The following is a 20,062-nucleotide window of genomic DNA, read 5'->3' as shown; positions in this document are numbered from 1 at the left end:
ATACAGTGAACAATCACAGCTGAATTCAGCAGGGAAATGATGAGCTCTGTGGTGCTCCCAAAATCTTTGAGCATGAAGAGAGTTTCTCAAAATGCAGCACATAATGGTATCTTCACATGGCACTGCAGCATGAAGCATAGAAACACCTATGGTTTGTTTTTAAAAAGACCATTCCCTCAAATTCTTTGCAGCAACTTATCTCACCCTATAATAATTTCTTCTTGACAGTATTTTCCTGGACCTCTGGCAATTCCAACTTACTTTTCACTTTCACCTAACCATTTTGAGACAAGGTCAGATGAAGACACTGAGAAGAAGGTAGAGTTGTTTGCCTCTGTTGCCACAGCTTTTGCTAAATAAGACTTTCCTGTTCCTGGTGGTCCAAATAGGAGAATCCCTCTCCATGGTGTTCTCTTGCCTGCAAGAGAGAAACCAGCAGTTCTCAAAATACTGTCTTCTGATTATGCTCCTCTAGGGTGCTCACAGGTTTTCTGCATCTACCCACGAAACTTCTGTCAGATGATCAAAATCTTTGTTAAGAGATCAGCTTGAGTCTGTGATACATTGGCACAACTTCACAGGCCCCAGTGCCAGTCCTGACTGGCCAATAGTAAATAAATGCTGTAATCCTGACCTGTAAACAGGTGTGGAAATTTAATGGGAAGGATGACTGCTTCTTTAAGTGCCTCTTTAGCACCTTCGAGGCCAGCAACATCACTCCACTTGACATTTGGTCGCTCCATAACAATTGCTCCTGTATGAAAAGATTGTCTAAATTAGTGATCTATGTATCTTTTCACAATTACAATAAATTCCATTTGGTGAAAAAAGAAATCTATGCCCATGCCTATACAGAATAAAAACAAGGCATTTCTAAGATGATAGAAACAATGAATTCCATTAGTCAGATGGATGCTATTTTTACCGAAATTTGTCACATTTTTTTAAAACAATAAACCATGGATAACCAGAATATTTGTGAGTTAGTAGAAGTCCTGGCACCATCTCATCACTAAACCACCACTGCACTTCCCAAAAACTCTGAAATTTCATTTTAAACAATGTAGCTGCACTAACTCGGGATTTTTTAATATTCTCCAGCAGATGAAGTAACTTGTTGGTATCTCCAGACATGCAGCAAACAAACGGATCATCTAATGGAAAAGAGGTTTGAGAGCTAGGGCTGAAAGCATCAGAAAGGTTATATGGATCTTGCTTAGCTGCAGAAGTATTTTCTTAGTCAAGGCATATTCAAAGTTTTGCACCAAGTCTCATTTTCATCAATCAATGAGTTCAGCCAGCTGAGCTGTAATTTAGCCTTCTCTTCAGATTGGTTAATCTGACATGCTGAAAATTTTGTCTCAACTACTTCTAGATGGGAAAATTTAGAACTCAGGTAGTAATAGATTATTAGATCTATAATATAGATCTTGTAATGCTCTCCACTACTTCAGCTATCTGAGGTCAGATTCACGTGAGAAGAAACAAAGTCTGTATCAGGAGAGACAGGATAGGAGTTCAGTGCTAATCAATTTTCTGTCACTTTTAAAAAAGACAGAAAACTGTCCCTTATAACTGTGCATAGGATTAAATAATGTGTGGAGAAGTAGAAAAAGCACAGCACAGTTTCCAATGGTGATACAACAGCCCCTGAAATTACACAAGCACAAGATCTGGTAAATGCATCTGATCTTTGTTACAGTCAAAAACAAGAGAATGAGGATTCTTCAGATCCATAAGCACCTTCTGGTAGGGAAGTTCTGAACAGTTCTTCATTATTAAAGGGAAATAAGTATCAAAAAGCCTCTTTTTTACTGCACAGCAAACTGCTGGTAGCTGCTATATGTTGCTTCACTGACTGTGTTCTGTATTTGAGTTCAAAACCCAAACTATGCTACTGAACCGGGACAGCATCTTCATTGTACATACTAAAATGCTGCCTGTTATTATAAATGGGAAACAATCCATGTTTCTTACTCCTAAACATGAATACCAGTCTTTTTGTGAAAACACCTGCTTACACTAAGTATTTGTATCATCATTTCCTTGGCCTCCTTAGGCAACATGCTAACGCACTTCAGAGTAAAAAATACTAAATCAGTTTATCCAATAGCTACCTGGGATTTTGCAACTTCTGTTGGAAAACACTAGCTTGACACGTGATACAATTTTAATATGAAGCATAGGGTGCAAGAGATACATTTCAATATAGTCACTGTATAACTATACTGTGTGCTTAACACACTGCATGCGTCCATGGCACGCAAGTCCTTTTACTTCCACAGAGACTGTGCTTTTACATGTGAAGATTACATACTACTTGAGCCACTTACAGACATTAAATTAATCCCTAAAATTTGAACGGCTAAAATATAGGAATTTTGACTTGACTGAAGTGATCCCTATTTAAAGAAAAGGATGCTTCAAATTACCTTGAAGTTGATTCTGTAGCTTCTTTTTTTCAGGGTCCTCTGATTCCCCTTCCCCATCACTGTCATTCCTGATTTGGAAACAAAATGTTAAAATACAATAAAAGAGACTGCTGTCTTGGGATAAAAATCAGAATGCAAAAAGCAGAAAACCCTTCAGGCTGAGGAAGGAAAGAAACACAGATGCTTTCAGACCTCTACAGGTTTACATCATTGTAAAAAAACAGAAGTACACTTTTCTATGATTTCTTTCCAATTCACCCTCCTTTGCCATTTCAGCTTTCTCTTATGGGCCTATGTCTTAAGACATAGAAGTGTCTTAACACACTTCTATGTGCTTTGAGCCAACTTTTAGGAAACATAGTCCTTATATCCAGCAACACAGAGGTGCTGGAATGGTTTGTTTGTAGTCATTAACACTTCTTCTCTACCTGGACATGCAACAGGACTTGGCCAATTCCATCTAGTACTACAAAACTCTTGTCTTAGCAGAGCAAAAGAAACTGGAAGTTAAAGAAGGAAAAGAGACTAGATAGTGAACAATTGGAGTGAAAGCCATGAAAATATATGTAGTCTTCGTGGTATTACCATTTCCTTCTATTATAAATAAGCAGAAGACGGTACAGCTTGAAAAATAAGGCTGATGAGATGAGCAGACTGATTGAAAAAGACTGAAAATCAGGTGAAGTTTTAAGAGACAACTGAGCAACTTTAGCTGTCCAGGACTCCTAGAAAGGGCAGTCCCACCAGAAGGTATAATCCTGAATTCTTCCTCTCTCCTATCCCCATAAAGGCAGTAGCAAATGCAAAAGAGGCTGGGGTTGTTTAGGTGGCTCTGTTTGTTCAAGTCTCTGATATGCAAAGTGAGAACCAAGTCTAAGAGAAGAGAAGCAATGTCGAGACCAGGCAGCAGCAACACATTAGAGGGATTCAGTCCCCCTTACAGAACTTTACCCTACATAGGGCTTTTCATCTCTTATCAAGTGCGAGACAGGTCCAACTCATTAGCCACAGTAATCACCAGTCTGAAGTTATTTTCTAGTTACTAAGTATTTAAATGAAGAAAACCTTTAGAGGTCACCAGGCTCCTTGCCATTAAATCCAATAATCATTGTATTCAGCTGTTAGTCTGAAGCAGCTTTCGTTCTTCAGTGCATTTCCTATGCAAATGTTCACATCTAAGTAAACAAGCACAGAAATGCTTGTGATGGTAATTCGAGTTATTTTTATTAGTCCACTGTATTTCAGCATTAGTAGTCATCTGAAGCATTTCAGAAACACAAGTTGAAATTATCTTTGAATAGTTGAAGTTTAAAATAAGCTGAGCTCAGGAAGTATTTTGCTTTACCTTCTCCAAAAACATACCCTTTTCCTTCAGCAGGACCAGACTCTTTAACTGGTTTTGGTGCAGTTTTTTCTCTCTTTTTCAGATACTCTTTCAGCTTTTCTGCTCGGTCCAAGTATTCTGTACATTTTGCTCTAATGCTTCGTTTTGCTTTATCACTCTGTGCTTCATCTAAGAGTATGAAGAGAAACAATTCCTTCTTAACAGCTAAACACATGTGCATCAATCAAAAAACAAGATTAAAAGTCTGTCTAAAAATCTTTATCTCTTATCAGTATACCTCTCTCAGGGCTTACCACATAACCAAATATCTCAACTACTTATTTTTCTACTATACCTTGGAAAGAACTGACCAGAAGGATGACATCATGTAATAGAAATCAAATATTCACCTGAACATTGCCTTGGCTTAAAATTTGACTTTAAAGGATTGAAGACAAGAGCACTGGAAACATTTCTGTCAGCCTTTCAAGCTGCTAGACATTGCCTTAATAATGCTTTTCTAAAATAGCTAATCAAGAAGCTGCTTGTGCTAGGCAATTTTTATTTAGAACCATACTTGATTTTTCCATAGCCTGCTAATTTTAAAAGATAAAGAAAAATTGCATAAAACATCTGAAAGAATTAGGTGTGTTTCAACAGCCACGCTATTCTCATAATCACTATTATAGTATTTCAAACCAACAATCAAAATTTAACATGTCGGGTTTATGAGCTAAGTTTCAAAAGTACATCAGTATTGTTAAAAACACAGAAAGTGATATTCTGAGAAAGTCTGTAAGATTTAAATGGACAGGAAGTGATAAAACACAGATGATCCTAATTATAAAGGACTAGAAAGAAAACTATTTTTTTCAAATGATAAAGATCTGTGACTTTTGTCAGGCAAGCAACCCTAGCCCACTTACATGAGGGCTATACCCACATTAAGAAAGCCCACTCCTTGCATACCAACACTGAATGTGGCACAAAAGGTACACAGAGGTGTGAAAAGGCATAAAGTAACGAGAATATGGAAACTGAAGAAAAATTGCTACATACAAGTCCATCTCATACATTTTCTTGGCCAATATAAACAGCAAGACTATGACATTAAGGAGCAAAAAATGTCAGCAGAGAGGCTTTAGAAGGGCAAGCAGCACGAATTAAAGGAGCAAAAAACACTCTGCAGATACAGCAAAGACTTAATGTGTAAGACGGTTTCCAGCACAACAGAAATACAGGGATCCCTGTACTTATTGTCTTATTTCCTCGTGCAGTGGCCAGCTTGAAACACTGCTACAAAAGTCCAGAGGAGAGACAGCAAACACCTGCCTCCTGTCTTAAAAAAACCTAAAACAAAACACAAGTAAAAAATAATCTGATTTCTTACAAGAATGGAACAAGCTCACAACACAGTAAAGGTAAAAGCTGCAAAATATATGTCCTCAGTCAAACTACAATTAACAAGTATCAACCGTTGATGAGAGCAAAAATTTAAATATTGATGTCAACATAAGAGATTACGCTTGTGCAATCTGACTACTAAACTCTACTTAATCATCCAACACATCACACTTACATTTAACAACATGGAGAAAATACTGCACAGCATGTTGGTACAAGCGGAAGGCTTCCTCATAGTTTCCTGCTTTATCTTCTTGCGCTGCTTTGATAGCAAGGTCTATTGCTTTCTGTAACACAAACAAACAAACAGTTGCTGTACAAGAACATTTTTCCATGATCAGAGACCATTTAAGCTGTTACTGTTCTTTGATGGCCAGTTTTTCTGCTCTTCAACATTGACCCCTTGAAACTGGAGGCAACTGATTGTCTTAGGTGGTGTTTTGTACAAGACACAATATTTCTATTCTTTTATGAACAGCGGGATTTACAAACTGCTGAAATTTATTTAATTCAGTTAAATAAAAAAAAAACCCCAAACTGTAACTACTACTATTTTGTCTATGCAGTCTGTTTTATCACTCTCTTGCATTTACTGTGGAAAGATCTGGAAATCCATTATAAGGCTTGGAGTTTTTTTTATCACAGATGCAAACACATTGAACTATGATACAGACATGCTGTTCAGGGCGTGGTTTAGGGGTGCACTTGACAGTGCTGGGTTAATGGTTGGACTCAGTCTTTTCCAACCTAAACAATTCTATGATTCTATGACTGATGATTTCAGTAAACCCTGTAAACAGCAAAGTCAATAGGGGAAGTACTTGATTACAGTCACTGAAACTAGCACTATCAATCTTCAAACAGTATGCTCAGAGACATCTTCAAAGACCAGTTGCTTGGCTTCCCTAGGAGGATTTAGATTCTTGATATCCTAGTGAGAAATTCTAATTATTCTAATTATCACTCTGGTGGGAGAGGAGAAAAAAAGTCCCAAACCAGACAGAGAACATACCCAAATCTTGAGCATCAAAGAGTTCTATGAGAAGCTGTGAATGGATTTTTACTTTACTCGTTCAGCTAGTTTCAAATAAATCTGACTGTGATCTAAGCCACTGTATTGCACACACTGCCCTGTGGATTTATTGTATCACCACTATTCCGTTGCTCTTAAGTGCTTATTACATTTTATTACACTTTCCTCCTTGGAATGCCCATACCACTTCAAGACAATTAAAACTGTAATTTTGACCACTAGTTCATGTAAGTTGAAAATAAGCAGTCAGCCAGAGTTAACCAACACCAAATAAACATTCTAGAGTTCCTCACTTATTTTTTCCCATGTGGTTCTCTTTCCTAAGCATTGCTAGTATGCTCAGGATGATTTTGTAATGTCAGGGAGCAAAGTTGAGAATTTGAACTGCAGCTAGGAGTTTCCATTAGACATTCCAGTACAGATACTCTTGCCACTATCTACAATCTGCTGTGTTTCAGGCAGAACAAAGCTAGTAAACAACAGCCATGAAATAAAGAGCAAAATATTGTGTTCTACTGCTTTGTGTTGCTGTCTTGGAAGCAAAGATCATCTCAACAGATCTATCTGAAATCAAAGGAATTTAAAAATAATGAACCAATTAAAGACTCTATGGCTCTGTTGTGGCAAGTGCTGGAGCACTGTAAGCATCTGTTTCTTTGGAACAGAACTGAAGTCCTTCCTTTTTGCAGAGGCCAGGAGCTGATGAACAGTTTCCCAGGTATGAATGGACAGCTGCATCCTTGCTGCCCATTTTATGCTGACTCCCTTATGCACCTCTGTGCACCATTCAAATCTAGCAACAGAGCAAAAATTAACCCACCAGAAAGTTATTTTCATATTAAAGTTCTTATCTGTGACTTTAATTACCACGGGACAGCCCAATAATTCCTGGATCCAGTGCAACAAAGACAGTGATACATGCGACATCATTCCAAAGAATAAATGGCAAAGATCAGCTGCTAAAACAGAACTGTGAGAAGCCATGGCACGTCACAGACCTGCTCCTCTGAAATAGGCAAAAGTCTGCATCATCATGTATTGCCTGGTTTTGCTATACTTCCTTTTTGTAAACAGCCAAGACTATTACCTGGCTAGTAGATTCTCAGCTCTAATACTTCATTACATCAGCTGCATCTTAGCCTGTTACTGTAAAGAATACCACTGGTATCAAACAGAAAATCATTATTAGAAAGTTGTATGAACTAGGGCATAGATGACCAGCTCTAACTATGCCTGAGGCACAAGCAATGTTTTATCAGGCCACGGTTTTATATCAGGCCACGGGTTTATAGTTGGATGAACATCACCCAAGGAAAGAATGCCACCTTAAAAGGTGTCATTCTTCTCCTGTTTTTTATAGACCCTATAACATCTCCTCCAGCTTTGCCAATGCAAAATCACACTGCCAGCGTAAACACGGCATACAAAAACCATCACGGTTCAAGCAGCCGAAGAGAAAGAAGGCCTGTTGGGAACGCGCTTATTTCGCTTCGAGGTCTGTTCTGCCGGCCAGCCGCGGAACCGATGACACCCCCTAGCCGAGGGTTAACACAAGCGAACAGCAGAGCAGGCAAGGGCTTCCCACAGCCACCACCAGCAGTCTTACGGCAACACAAGCCGAACCAGGCGTCCAGACCGCCAGGGGCAACAGCGCTTCCCGGGCGGGCATTAGGCCTCGCTGCCCGGGTCCCGCAGGGCCGGTGCCCCAGGGATCCCTTCCCGGGACCCCTTCCCGGGACCCCCTCCCCAGGGTCTCACGGCACGGGGAGATGAGGGCTGACCCCCTGGGCTCCGCCAAGCCGAGTCCACCCCATTTCCCCTTGACTGCGGTGCCCGCGGCCCTCCCGGCGGTGCCTCCAGCCCGCTGAGGGGGTGCATTCACGTTCCCTGTGCCCGGCTCCGCCCGCAGCCCCGACCCGAGACACCCCCGGCCCCCTCATTCCTGGCGCCGCCCCCCGCCCGCCGCCGCTTGCCGGGCCCGCCCCGCGCCGGGCCGGCGTCACTCTACCTGCAGGTTGCCGCTGTTGGCCGCCATGGCGGAGCGGCCAGGGGAGGGAGCGGGAGGAGACTGGAGCGGGGAGCGGGCCCGGCTGCCGGTGGCGCAGCGCCCCTGCCCCGCCGCAGGAACCGAAACCGCGGCCTCCGCCGCAGCTTCCGCGCCGAGCGCCGCTTCCGCCTCCGCTTCCGGGCACGCCCCGAGCGCCCGGCCCGGCCCCGGCCGCGGGTGTGCCCGGGCCCCGCTGCCCCGCTGCGCGCTGGGGCTGGGCCGGGCGCTCTGGAGAGCAGCCAGTCCAACCCCCCGCCAAGGCAGAGTCACCTGGAGCGGGGGACACAGGAGCGCATCCAGGTGGGGTTTGGAATCTCTCCGCAGGAGAGTGCACGGCCTCCCGGGGCAGCCTGTCCCAGCGCTCTGCCACCCTCAGCGAAAAGGAGTTCTTCCTCATGTTGAGGTGGGACTACTTGTGTTTCAGTTTATGGCCGCTGCTCTGTCGCTGGGCACCACCAAAAAGAGTCTGTCATCGTCCTCTCGGCACCTGCCTTGGAGATATTTATATGCATCAAACAAGATCCCTTCTCAGTGCTCTTTTCTCCGGATTAAACAGGCCCAATCCTGTTTAATCAGTCATGACAGAGTCAAGAGCAAGTGTCACTCACCCGTGAGTTAGTAAAGAAGATGAGGTGACGTGCGATGCTTACAGAGTGGCGAGGAGGAAGTGACTCAACACACAACCAATTACAAACCAGTTCTGGATGTAGGGACGTCTGCTAATAAGTGCCAGATCTTCCCGTCTGGTACATTAATTCCTTTGGGGGGAAAAAAATGTATCTGGCAAACTTAAATGTAATAAACCCCATTCTTCAAGTTACCTCCAAGTTACCACAACGCAGATTTAACTTAATAATTCCAGTGTAACGTTTTTGATTTTATTTTGTAATAAAAGTCCGCTGAACCTTTTTGACATGGTCAGTAGGCTGTGTGCTTTAGGCACAAGGGAAAAAGGCATATGCACAGTTCTCCCTGTACCAGGGAAGGTCGTGGTGAATCTCTTCATTAAGTCATCTGGTTGGCAGTTTGTTTTGCTAAGTGTCCTCACGAGTTGAGGATGCTTTGGTTGATTTTTAGACACAGTCAATAACAGCTGCTCTCCTTGGATCTACTGCAAATGTGTAAAGACATGATGCAGGAAAGATTAAGTCATGTAATCAGGCTTTGGGAAATGAGGTGGTAAGGAGAATTTGCCATTAAAGACAACTGAAACTGGCCAATGTGAAAGGAGAAATGATGATTTCTAAAGGAACCTTATAGCTGTGTGGTCATCAGGATTCAAGCATAGCATCAATGTTGGGACTGATGATATTATTGATATTATAACTAGGTTCAATACTGTATATCCATTTCTTTCTTATTCCATCTTCAAAGGACGAGGCAAAACAGTCCCTTTCACTCTTTCATGCTTGATTATGCCATCATGAAGCCTTTGGGCTACTTCTAACCTTCTTTTTATTTAAAACAGGCTATGTCCTTGGGGTATCATTTCCTTTCTGGCTTTACCTTCTCATTCTGATTAGTGTAACAGAGTATTCTCATGTATGTTCCTGATGCTAGTAATTCTGTGTCGTCTGAACCTATGATTTTTAATTCTTTAATGTTATATTTAAGTTTATGACCAAGGTCTAAAACAATAAGTACCTCACAAAAGTGTAAGTATGCCTTTCCAGTCACACTGAACAGGCTTCTGAAACTCCAGAAAAAACAACTGGTTTCTGCATATGTGATTAAAGGAAATAAATCAGAAAAGGCACCTCTGCCATTTACAGATAACAGGCTAAATCTTGCACTCCTTACTTAAGTCTTACTCATATAATATTCCTGCTGTAATTTGACTTTGCAGCTAGTTTTGCCTGAGGAAAGACTAGGTGACTGCTGAGTAATGACATCAAGATTATTTCTTGAGAAGCTAATGAAGTGTCATGTTAAGAGCATTACTTCAATTTGAGGGACAAGTACAGTCACATTATCTAATGCTTCCCAGTGCTCAAGTTCCCGTGTTACCATGTCCTAAGAAGGACTGTGTCCAAACAAGTGTAATGAAAACAAAACATATTAGTGATATTAATATGGGTACCCTCTGGCCTCAGCTAAGTCCATCCCATAACTGCCTGGGGCATTATTGCTCACATTGCTTTGGCATTACGTGGCACAGGCGCTGATGATCTGCTGTGTTTCCTAAGGCTGAGTAAGCTGTTGTGGAGAATGCTTCCTGCTGCCATGCCTTGGTTTGGAGGGAAGGGGCCCACACTGCATGTTGCCTGGACACCTTGGGCCAAGAGGAGGTGGATACATCAGTAAAACAAACCACGCCTACAGCACAGCCAGGTGTCGTATCTATGATTCTCCTCCACCGTGGCAGCTGACGGGTGGCTAGAGATGACTAATGTTACCATCAGAGTGAGATTGGCATCAGCTTAATGACATGAGAGCCATGCAGATAAGGGAAGTCACTGCCTTAGAGACCTTAACAGTACAGACAGACAAGACAGAGAAGGCAGGAAAATACAGCCTCTGTTTTTCCGTATTTCTCTAGATGATGAAATTACGCTGAATCTGCTTAGATCAATCTGACCTAGGTAACAAAGGCTGTCAATAGCAGCGCTAGCAAGTAAAATTGAGGTTGTCCAAATTCCATTGTGGCACCTCGATCCAGTTTGGTGTACACATAATGAGCTCATACACTTGGGACACAACCTACAATGGACTCATGGTACAGCTGTGTCCCTTCTCTGCGTTGGGAAACATGCTGGGCTGAAAAGCAGGAGCGCTTCAAGCCACCAGTTGTCTTTGGGAACCTTTCTGCCTGTTACATAATGCCTGTGGGAGTCCTGCTCCTGTGGTATTGCCAGGTGGATGGCTGCCATACCTAACCACTTTCATTAGCACTGAAACCATAGCAGCCTTATGGAGGGGAGCTGTGTCCCTTATGGACACAGCCTTATGGAAGGAAGCTCCCTCCTTATGGAGGGGAGCACTCTTATTCCTAAAGTGCGTAGTTGCTCTGGGTGCAGAGAGGGTGTTGTGTAGCTATGGAGCCTAGGAGGAAAAGAATTAAAGCTGTATTCAGGACCAGAAAGACTGAAAGCAAAATAAAGCTGTGTTACTTCTATGGCATTAGAGACAAGAATGAGCTTTGGGGTGAGACTTGGAGCAGTGGCTTTTGAGGAGTTTGTGGTCCTTCAACTCTACCCCTTCTCATGGATCTGAGGTGGATGGTGGCAATATTTCCTGCCAGAGTACAGTAATGGGTCTGGTTGTGCCTACCTGGAAAAGAGAACTTAAATTTGTCACTCTTTGAGCTAAACTTTTCATATTTCTTAGTTAATATTCACTCTACATCTGGTTTAGCTTTTAAACTTGGAAATTCAAAATATCTAAATGCTTGAAGGCACACTGATTTAAATTCAGGTGTGCATATATAAAAGATGTGTTGACTTCTGGACTAAGCTAGTTTATTCCAGGCAATGGAATTACTTAGGATGTAGATTCCTATAGTTCATAGTGAGATTAATCCTGTACAACATGAAAATAGCCTAAGAAAATGATTGCAGGACTCCGGGCAAATTTTGAAACTGTTAATTTGATCTTTTGACAGAGCATGGACTAAAAATGGAGCTTATTTTCTTAAGCTGTGAAATATACAGTCCACTGCTACTGCTATGTTTTTGAATGGCATTTGGCATACTGAATTTCAGGACATTTTTTCCTGCTGTTACATGAGTATCAGCAGAAATTGTCATGAACAAAAATGAAATCTGAAACAGTATTTTTCTTAACTTTGCATGTGTTATCTTCAAGGGCAATATTTGCCCTCTACAAGCATAAGTCTCGAGATTTCTGAGGCTTTTCTCATCTTGAACTCAGCAGATGGGGCATTCTCTATAGAGACTGAAGACAAACATTTCACCTAGGACTTTTCTGCACAGTGTTTCATTTGTTAGGTTCTGAAAACTTGTTGAGATTGAATGGAGTAAAATATCTTTGATGATGACTTTTTGTACAGTTGAGCAGATGGGGCCTCAGGGCTGTATTGGTTGACTCATTTTCATTTAAAATACACAGTTTTGCCAGCTGGAAACTGCCAGCCCTTTAACACATATGAGTTCAGGGATTTTGTGCTATGCATTGTTGAGTTTGGTGCAGCAGCATTTCTTCTTGAAACGTTTTCATAGTCACAGGACTTAACAGCCTTATATAGCCCTATTCACCTCAGAGATTTTATTGTTAAAAGTTTAAAAAGTGCTCCCCAGCCAATGTTTCTTTGAGTTTAGAAATGTTCAAGTTTGGACTGTGCACTTTAGATTGCTTCATACTGCCTTCATTTAAAATTTTGATGACCTGTAGAATCATTGGAACAACTCCTAAGGATATTGTAGATCCTCTCATCACCTGGGGGTCTGTTTTAATCACTGCCAGATTTTTCAAAAATACATGCTGTAACCCAAAGAGAAATCATGGGTCTCATAAAATTGGTAGATCAGGTTCTATAACCTGTGTTATGAAAGGGTTCAAGCCAGCTGGTGTCTCAGTGTCTTAAAAAAGACACAAATCTGTGAGTTGACCCAGATTTTCTTTCCGTGAATTTCCTGTGCAATAGAAAGCCTGTAGTGTTTACTGTTGCCAGAGTACCAGAAATCTGAATTGTGTTAGGCAGTGAGAAGCATAAAAGTAGTTCTGCTCCAGTAGGTCCTTTTTAAAGTATTACCAGACTCCTCTAAACAGATGACAGGGGAATGAATAACTTTTGTTGTTCCAATATACAGCAGAATAACTGAATTTGGCTGTTGCAAAACAGAGATTCATCTGCATGAGTAAGTTTTAAAACTGATGGGCTGCCTTAATACTTCCAGACTTTATTATCATGCTAAATTCAAAGTGGCTTTTGCCTATGTGACTGCAGAGAGCAGTGTTTCCAACATAACTGAATGGTTTGTGGTATGAATGATTAAGGTGATAAAGGCAAAGAGAGCTGATCTGGGACTAGACTAGCTGTGAGATACTGTAGTGTAGTCTGCACTAGATTTCTGGGCTAGAATTTCCCTACTGGATGTCTGTTTGCTAATCCCTAAGCCTTTTAATTAGGTCTTGTATGAAAAGGAGAAAAAACTGGATGGAGAGGTCATGTAACTTTCTCTTGATCCAAGCTATTCTTAGCAGAATAATATTCATTTTAAGCAGGAAGCTGTTAGAACCAGGATATTATTCTACCATAACCTGTCTATAGTGCTTCCACATGTATAATGCATTCTCCACACATTTCAATACAATTGTCTCTAGGAAGTCTGTTGCCCTTTCTTACCCAAAACCCACTGAAATCAGTAGCCACATTTGCAGTGGCCTTAGATAGACAAATAGGGAAGTATTTACATTACCACAAGTAATGACATCTTACCTTATTACATTTTTGTGTTATTAAATTTAATGCCCTACTCCTGTTATATAAATGTTGATGTTATTGTGCTAGTAAGTTTATTAGCTTGTAATATACATGCAGTATCCTCTGAAGTTTTTCCACAGAGTTTAATGGGACTATTACATCTCAGAAGGACTGAGGAAAACTAGTTTTCAGTGGACTACCTATTGCCTGGGTAAATGTAAGTGGGAAAGTAAGAAAGAAGAATTCTATTATCAAGTCCTAGAACTTTATTTTGTAAAATATATAACCAAGTCTCACAATTTACAGCATTTTTATGCTTTCCTATCATGGACTAGTATAATATTCTTTTCTACATATTTTGTGATGCAAGTCTTGCAGGCCTAGGTCAGTGGTCATAGGAGCTGAATCAGCTGACTATGGTAATAGCTGCCTCACTTTTATGGGCACTAGGGTTGCATTTTTGTTTAGCTGGAGTTTGGGATCATTATTTGTAAATTTTAAAACCAGGAGTCAAGATAGGTTTGCAAGTATAACTTCTGCAATTTACCGATCACAATGTGCAGCGTGTGTTTCTCCAAGTTTTGTGTAAGAATCCACACGGTGGTTTGGTTGCCTTTTTCCTGGAGAAGCAAGAATTAACATGTTCACCCCTTGTCTTAGCTGCATGCAGGGATAAACAAAGTCCTTCAACCTACCCTGAAAGCACACAAGAGGAGTAAATTCAGCCTGCGAAGTCACGCCTATTGAAATATTCAGCAAATGTTAATTCTAAGCTTCTATTTTCCTTTACGTGCATAAATTCAGGCTGTGAACCTGCTCAAAACAAGCTTGGGAAAATATGTACCTTCACCCAGATTAGTCACACAGAGTTGACTACTTGGATTACAGAAGAAAGTGACTCATCTACAGATGACAATGGATTAAAAAAAGGAGGGAAAGAAAAAAAATCCCTAAGTCTCATTCCCCCTTCCTCTATACTGATAAGGAGGCACTTAAGGGAATAGTACAAAAAACACAGAGCTGGAAGAGAAACTGTTTGTCAGAGTCCAGGTCTGCTACGGTGAGCAATGAAGGTCATGTAATCCCTTCCAGAATCTGCTGAATCTTGAGATAAAACTAGTTTGGTGTCTGAGGGAGGGAGCTGCTTGGGGCCTTTATTTATTTTGGGAAAGATACTTCTGCTAATTAACCTTATGTCAATGGGATCTCCTCCTTCTTTAGAGTTTCCACACTGACAAGAGCAATCTTATCCACATACGGATTTTATTTTGCTATTTGAAGGCAGATAATTCTAAAATTGCTCCTATGCTTAGTTTGGAATTTACTGATAAATTATTATGCTGTTAATAATTCACTAGTGAGGTCTTCCACAAATCTATAATCAAGCACAAGAAATTGTGGATATGTGGGGGAAGCATCCCTAATAACAGTACTGCTGTGGTAAAGTGATTTTGTCTAAACAATATTAGAGAGTGACACTTCAAACATTTGAAAATATCACTAAATTGAAAAAGAAAATACTGCGAAAATATGACAAATGTGAGTGTGTTTGCATTTTTTCTGGGACAAACGTAGGACAAGTGAATTTGGATCATAGTTTCAGCCTGGCGAAGGAAGCTGATGCAGTAACAATGGGTACCAATGACAAAGGAAGACTATTATCTTTGTCCCCAAGAGATGGCACCCTGAACCAGCAGTGCACATGGGGATAGGTTCAAAGTTGGATTTTTTTCATGTAAAGAATGGATCACGGGTGTTTTGGTGAGAAGTTATTAATCCAAAGCATTGTTTTTCTGGTTTTGTTTCACAAAAGTTGATCTTTGTACAGTTTCAGAGTAATGTGTCAGAGTTTTTAGTTTGGTTTACATATATTAATTTTCCCTTGTGTTTCGAATTCCTAGTTATATTGCGAGGCTATTCCAAGTAGTCAGTCACATCTGTGTCTTTATTAAGTTGATTTACATTAAGCATTATGCCTTGTGCTAAGTGTTGGGAGCAACACCTTTAGGAAAAGTAGTCAAGTCTTCAACAACCTTATCTCAGCACAGAGAGTCATTCATTTCCTGTTCACCAAATTAAAGGCTCTGTTCTCACTGAAATCTGTCAGCTGTTTGGTTGCCCATTTCAATTTTTATTTTCACTAATGAAACACATACCTGAGTTCAGAAGAGCCTTGCCAAAAAAAAGCCAAACCAAAAAACCCAGCACAAAAGTGAGAAAAGTGAGCGCATGACAGTATGAGAAATTATTTCCCTGTCTGTTATTAGAAGTAACCACTGGTGAGTAATACTTCTACGTCAGCAGAGATGTCTGAAAAAACCTATTTTGCTACCGTACATGTTGGTTCAGTGTGTTGCTATGTGACACCATTCTTTGCTTGTATTGGTGAAGGTGCCTTGGGAGGGAAAAAAAAAATAGGCTGTTTGTTGCTGTTCAGTTTATGTCTCTTGCAATGGAACCATAGAGTAGTGCTTTGTTATTGTAAGTGTTAATTTCAAATTAACTTGTGGTCAATGTGATCTTTTACTAGCATTACTTTTGAAATGAAAAATACTTTGGCTATGGCTTATTCCTGTTTGTAATATAAGACCCATGCTATGTGAAAACTATGAAAAGCTCTGCTGTGTACACTGGCTTACAGACACTGCAGTCTTTCTTACCCGTTGAATATTTCTAATTGTGCTAAAGCTCTAGGCCACTAAGTAAAAAAAAAAGTGTACAAATATCCTCCTACCGTTGGTTTCCTTGCAAGATCCAAAGCTTATTGTGAAAGCTGTAACTTGATTAGAAGATCTTTCATGACTGAAAGCATAGAAAGAGTGCACCAGTTTTATTCTATTCATTATTCAGTCCCACTTGTAGATGATTTCCTGTGTGGTCTTTTAAATGTGCTGGCATTAATTGCAATCAGACATGCACTAAGAGTTACTGATTAGGGGGAAGGAAAAATAAGGGCTACAGTGGATGTTTTGAGCCTCTGAAATAATTGAAATAGTTCTTCATGCTGTATTGAGCAGCAAGAGTATTCCCTCCCACCAATTAAGCTTGCTTGAAGAGTGGGGAGAAGGCAGCTGGTGTTTTTTTCCTTTCCAGCAGCATGTAGGAACAGCGTTCCTAGGAGGGAGTGGCAGGGAGAGCCAGGGGAATGAGGACTGGGAGCTGGCTGAGTAACAGGAGAGTCACTGGTGGGTTGCATCCCTTCTGCAATGGAGTGTGTCTGGCATGGCAGTTCAGAGACGCAGGAACACAAATGTAACTGCCAGATCCTAGCAGCCAGCAATGTCTTTGGATTTTTCCTTGAGACCTGGAAGAGTGAGGACAGTAGTTCATTTATTACTTTGCCAGTAGACTGTAATTCGTTAAAGGCTTCACACTTTAAAATTCAAAGTGTTCTGTGTCTTGTCCCCATTGTTTCTACCTTACTCTTTTACTGTATTCTTTTTGTCTATTTTTGATAGGAGGTGTCCAATTCACAAGGGGCTTAAAAATAGTTTTTATTTTTTCATAAGGAAAAATCCTGTTATTGGTTCTGGGATTTTTAAATTTTTATTGTGGTGGTAAAAAAACCAGGTCATAATAGGTGTGAGTTGACAAAAATTTGAGATTAAACTGAACAGAATGAATTTAGTGAACAGTAAATGAAGGACATAGGGATGCTCATACAGGTAGCTGTTATTCAGTCAGACTGAGGAAGAGTGTTTGTGGACACAGGGACAACTGTGTCGCTTCTTGTCCTGGGCAAACTTCAACTACCTGAGATTCAGCATCTTACTTTTCAAGTTAGCATCTTCTGCTTTTACACATCTTCCTTGTTGGGCTGTAAGTAACACCCAGTTATATACCAGCAATTCCCATATATCTGAATAAGTAGCTAGCAGGAAGTCACAGTTATTTTAACCCTGTCTCCAAGAGCAAGTGGGCCCAAACTGTCCATTCTCAGGGGAAGCAAAACTGCCTCGTGAGTCGCTCGGTTACCAGAGCCAGTGTACTTCTTCAATTGAAGCACAGCAATTGCAGCAGTAATTACTAGTTTCATGGCACCATGATTAGAATTAATTAATTTCTCAGCACTAACTAGGTCAGACTGAAGGATTCTGTTCTGCTACATAGTGCCAGATCTCAGCCATTGCAGAGCAGTTACCCAGTTAAGTGTAAGTGATGTTTACACACCTCCATCTTGGCAATGAAGAGCCCTTTCCCTTTTCCACTGTTCAGCCATTTGAGACACATACTTATATCTGTATTTCCTGCCTATCAGTAAGAAGGAAATGGATCTGGTGAGTTGTGCTGTCTCCATGAAGGCCGTCTGCCCATTGTCCGTCTCCCTGCAGCTTATTCAGAAGCTCCTGAGCCACTTCACAATGACCATACTTGTTAGACCTGAGTCTGAAAAAAGGTTTGCTTCTGCAGAGATGGCAACAGTTGGCTTTAGATTACCTGCAGACATCTGAGAAGAGTCTGGTAGCCAAAATTATTGTGTATTTTCATAAACATTTCTCTCACAGAAGGCTTAATTAGATACATAACAACGATGTCCCAGATGGCACAGTTTAGCCAGCTGGCCTGTATCTTATTTTAATTGCCTAAACATTTCCACACCCTGTCTTTGTTATGAATTCAGTTATGGAAAAGGATATGAATTTTAAATTTGCTGTCTGGCAGTGATGGAAGGTGAACACCATCTGCATTATAGCAAAAAAAGAAAAAAAAAATCATTTGGGTATTAAGAGCTTAGGAGCCTTTTAGAAGGAGACATGGGTAGGACCTGATTCTGATGCCATGTGGTGTGGCCTGATTTATGCTCAAAGCAACACAGAAACATATCATTCCAGAAGGAGATACCATCTTCCCAATTCCCACTGTCACCAAGGAAGTACCATACTGGTGAAAATGCATCCTTTGGTGTCCTACCCCTTTCATTTGGGTAGCAGGGCACACCAGCACTTCAAACCTGAAAGCAAATTCAATTATCTTGCTTACACTTTTTGTAGTCTAAAAAGTATGCAGGGCCACCTGGGGTTACTGAGGTGTGATCCCGAGCTGTGCCTGTGTTGTGGGGCCATTTCCTCACGGGGACTGAGGGGCATCCATGGCCTCCCAGGGGGACTTGCTGGTGTTGTCCCCTGCAGGCAGCTCGGCTGCCCAGCCAGGGAATTGTGTGGAGCAGGGGTACTTGTTCTTGGTAAGGACTGCATACGTCTTTCAAATTATAGAAAACACACCTGGTGGCGGCACTGGCACCTCTCCCTTTCTTTTCCCACCCTGTCATGTTCATCAGTGCTAACATGGTCTGTTTTACATGAACCCAGTGGTGCCATTCTGGAAGTGAAGGTGGGATTTTCTGTTCCTCTACCACCTTTGGGGACAGCTGGCAGCAGGGAAGGCTGCTCCCCTGCAGAGGTCCTGGCTTCTTATGGGAGGGAGCTTTGCTTTACAGCAACAAGATATTTTCCTTTGAGCATTAACTCCAGTTTGACCTTGGGCTTTTTAGGCAGCCAAACACACACTTATGCCTCGTAGGCAGAGTTAAGATACTGTCTTAATGCATATACAGATGCAAAGTGCCCAGCCACACACTTCTGCATGTTTTGGCTTTCTTCTGGATCACTTTTTCACAATTACAGTTTTTCTGCAAATAGTGGTAATCCCAGTTGGAGTTTCTTGGAGTGCTGGTTTTGCTGAGAAGGTCATTTAATTGCTTATCAAATCCTGCATTCTCTCCTTCGTTCGTTCTTGTCTGGTGCCTTTTGTAATGCGCTTGCTGAAGGCAACACACAGGGCTGCTCTTTCCTGCCAGAGCTTGTTGTTGTCTTCAGTGGCTGGGCAGGCAAAGACAACTCTGGTGTGAATCATTTCGCTCCTCCGATGTAGGAGTTGCCACGAAGAATGATTAAGGGAGGGGAAAAAAAAGCGAGAGTGAGAGGGGAGTTTGTGTGTGCACAAATTGAGTTTGGGAAAGTGGGAGTGGTGTCAATGAGTAGGCAAGTAACAGAGTCTTCTGCTCAGCAAGGTTTTAGCACGGGCAGCTGGTTCTTCGTGCTGTGCTCCCTTCATTGATTCGTTTACCAGGATTATAGCCTTGCAAAGTAAGTGCAGCTTTTTTCTTTCTCTGATACTTTAATTTATGCCCAGCTAATAGTTAACAAATCTTGTCTGTGAAACATAATTGCATGGAGGGAATGGGATAAGGAGATTTGTACAAAAAACGCACACGTGGAATTAAAGAAGCTTTTTTGCCTTCCCAAATGACAGTGTTTTGGTTTACTTTCAACACTGCTGCAACTGCTATGCTAGATTTCTTTCTTTTTCGAAAGATTCATTGGAAGCAGTGAATAAGATCTGGCAGGTGAGACAGCAAGGGCATTAGGAATTATTAAAATACAGTGGTTTATTGCAAATGGCTATTCCCATATCAGAAAAAGCAGGTTGTGTATGATGC

General features: G+C 41.2%; 2 protein-coding genes across 6 annotated transcripts in view; one reads left to right on the top strand and one right to left on the bottom strand.

Annotated features, from left to right (window-relative positions):
* VPS4B (vacuolar protein sorting 4 homolog B) overlaps positions 1-8,335 on the bottom strand; it is a 19,504-nt gene extending 11,169 nt beyond the window's left edge. Inside the window, exons 1-6 of the mRNA XM_058830213.1 lie at positions 8,202-8,335; positions 5,336-5,447; positions 3,795-3,945; positions 2,433-2,500; positions 635-754; positions 262-418 (exon numbers count right to left, since the gene is read on the bottom strand). Coding sequence (XP_058686196.1) covers positions 262-418; positions 635-754; positions 2,433-2,500; positions 3,795-3,945; positions 5,336-5,447; positions 8,202-8,228 — 635 coding nt within the window. The 5' untranslated portion in view covers positions 8,229-8,335. The remainder of the gene's footprint in view (positions 1-261; positions 419-634; positions 755-2,432; positions 2,501-3,794; positions 3,946-5,335; positions 5,448-8,201) is intronic.
* The window catches only part of SERPINB5 (serpin family B member 5), a 26,631-nt gene continuing 14,795 nt past the window's right edge, over positions 8,227-20,062 (top strand). The window contains exons 1-2 of one of the 5 annotated variants that reach the window (XM_058830209.1): positions 8,400-8,643; positions 10,427-10,571. In XM_058830209.1, coding sequence (XP_058686192.1) covers positions 10,498-10,571 — 74 coding nt within the window. In that variant the 5' untranslated portion in view covers positions 8,400-8,643; positions 10,427-10,497. Of the gene's footprint in view, positions 8,644-10,426; positions 10,572-19,597; positions 19,710-20,062 lie in introns of those variants that run through there. The other 4 variants (XM_058830210.1, XM_058830208.1, XM_058830211.1 and 1 more) reach the window with 4 other exon arrangements.

This window comes from Poecile atricapillus, chromosome 2, assembly GCF_030490865.1.
Source record: "Poecile atricapillus isolate bPoeAtr1 chromosome 2, bPoeAtr1.hap1, whole genome shotgun sequence".
Taxonomy (NCBI): domain Eukaryota; kingdom Metazoa; phylum Chordata; class Aves; order Passeriformes; family Paridae; genus Poecile; species Poecile atricapillus.
This window is presented reverse-complemented; position numbering and strand designations above follow the sequence as displayed.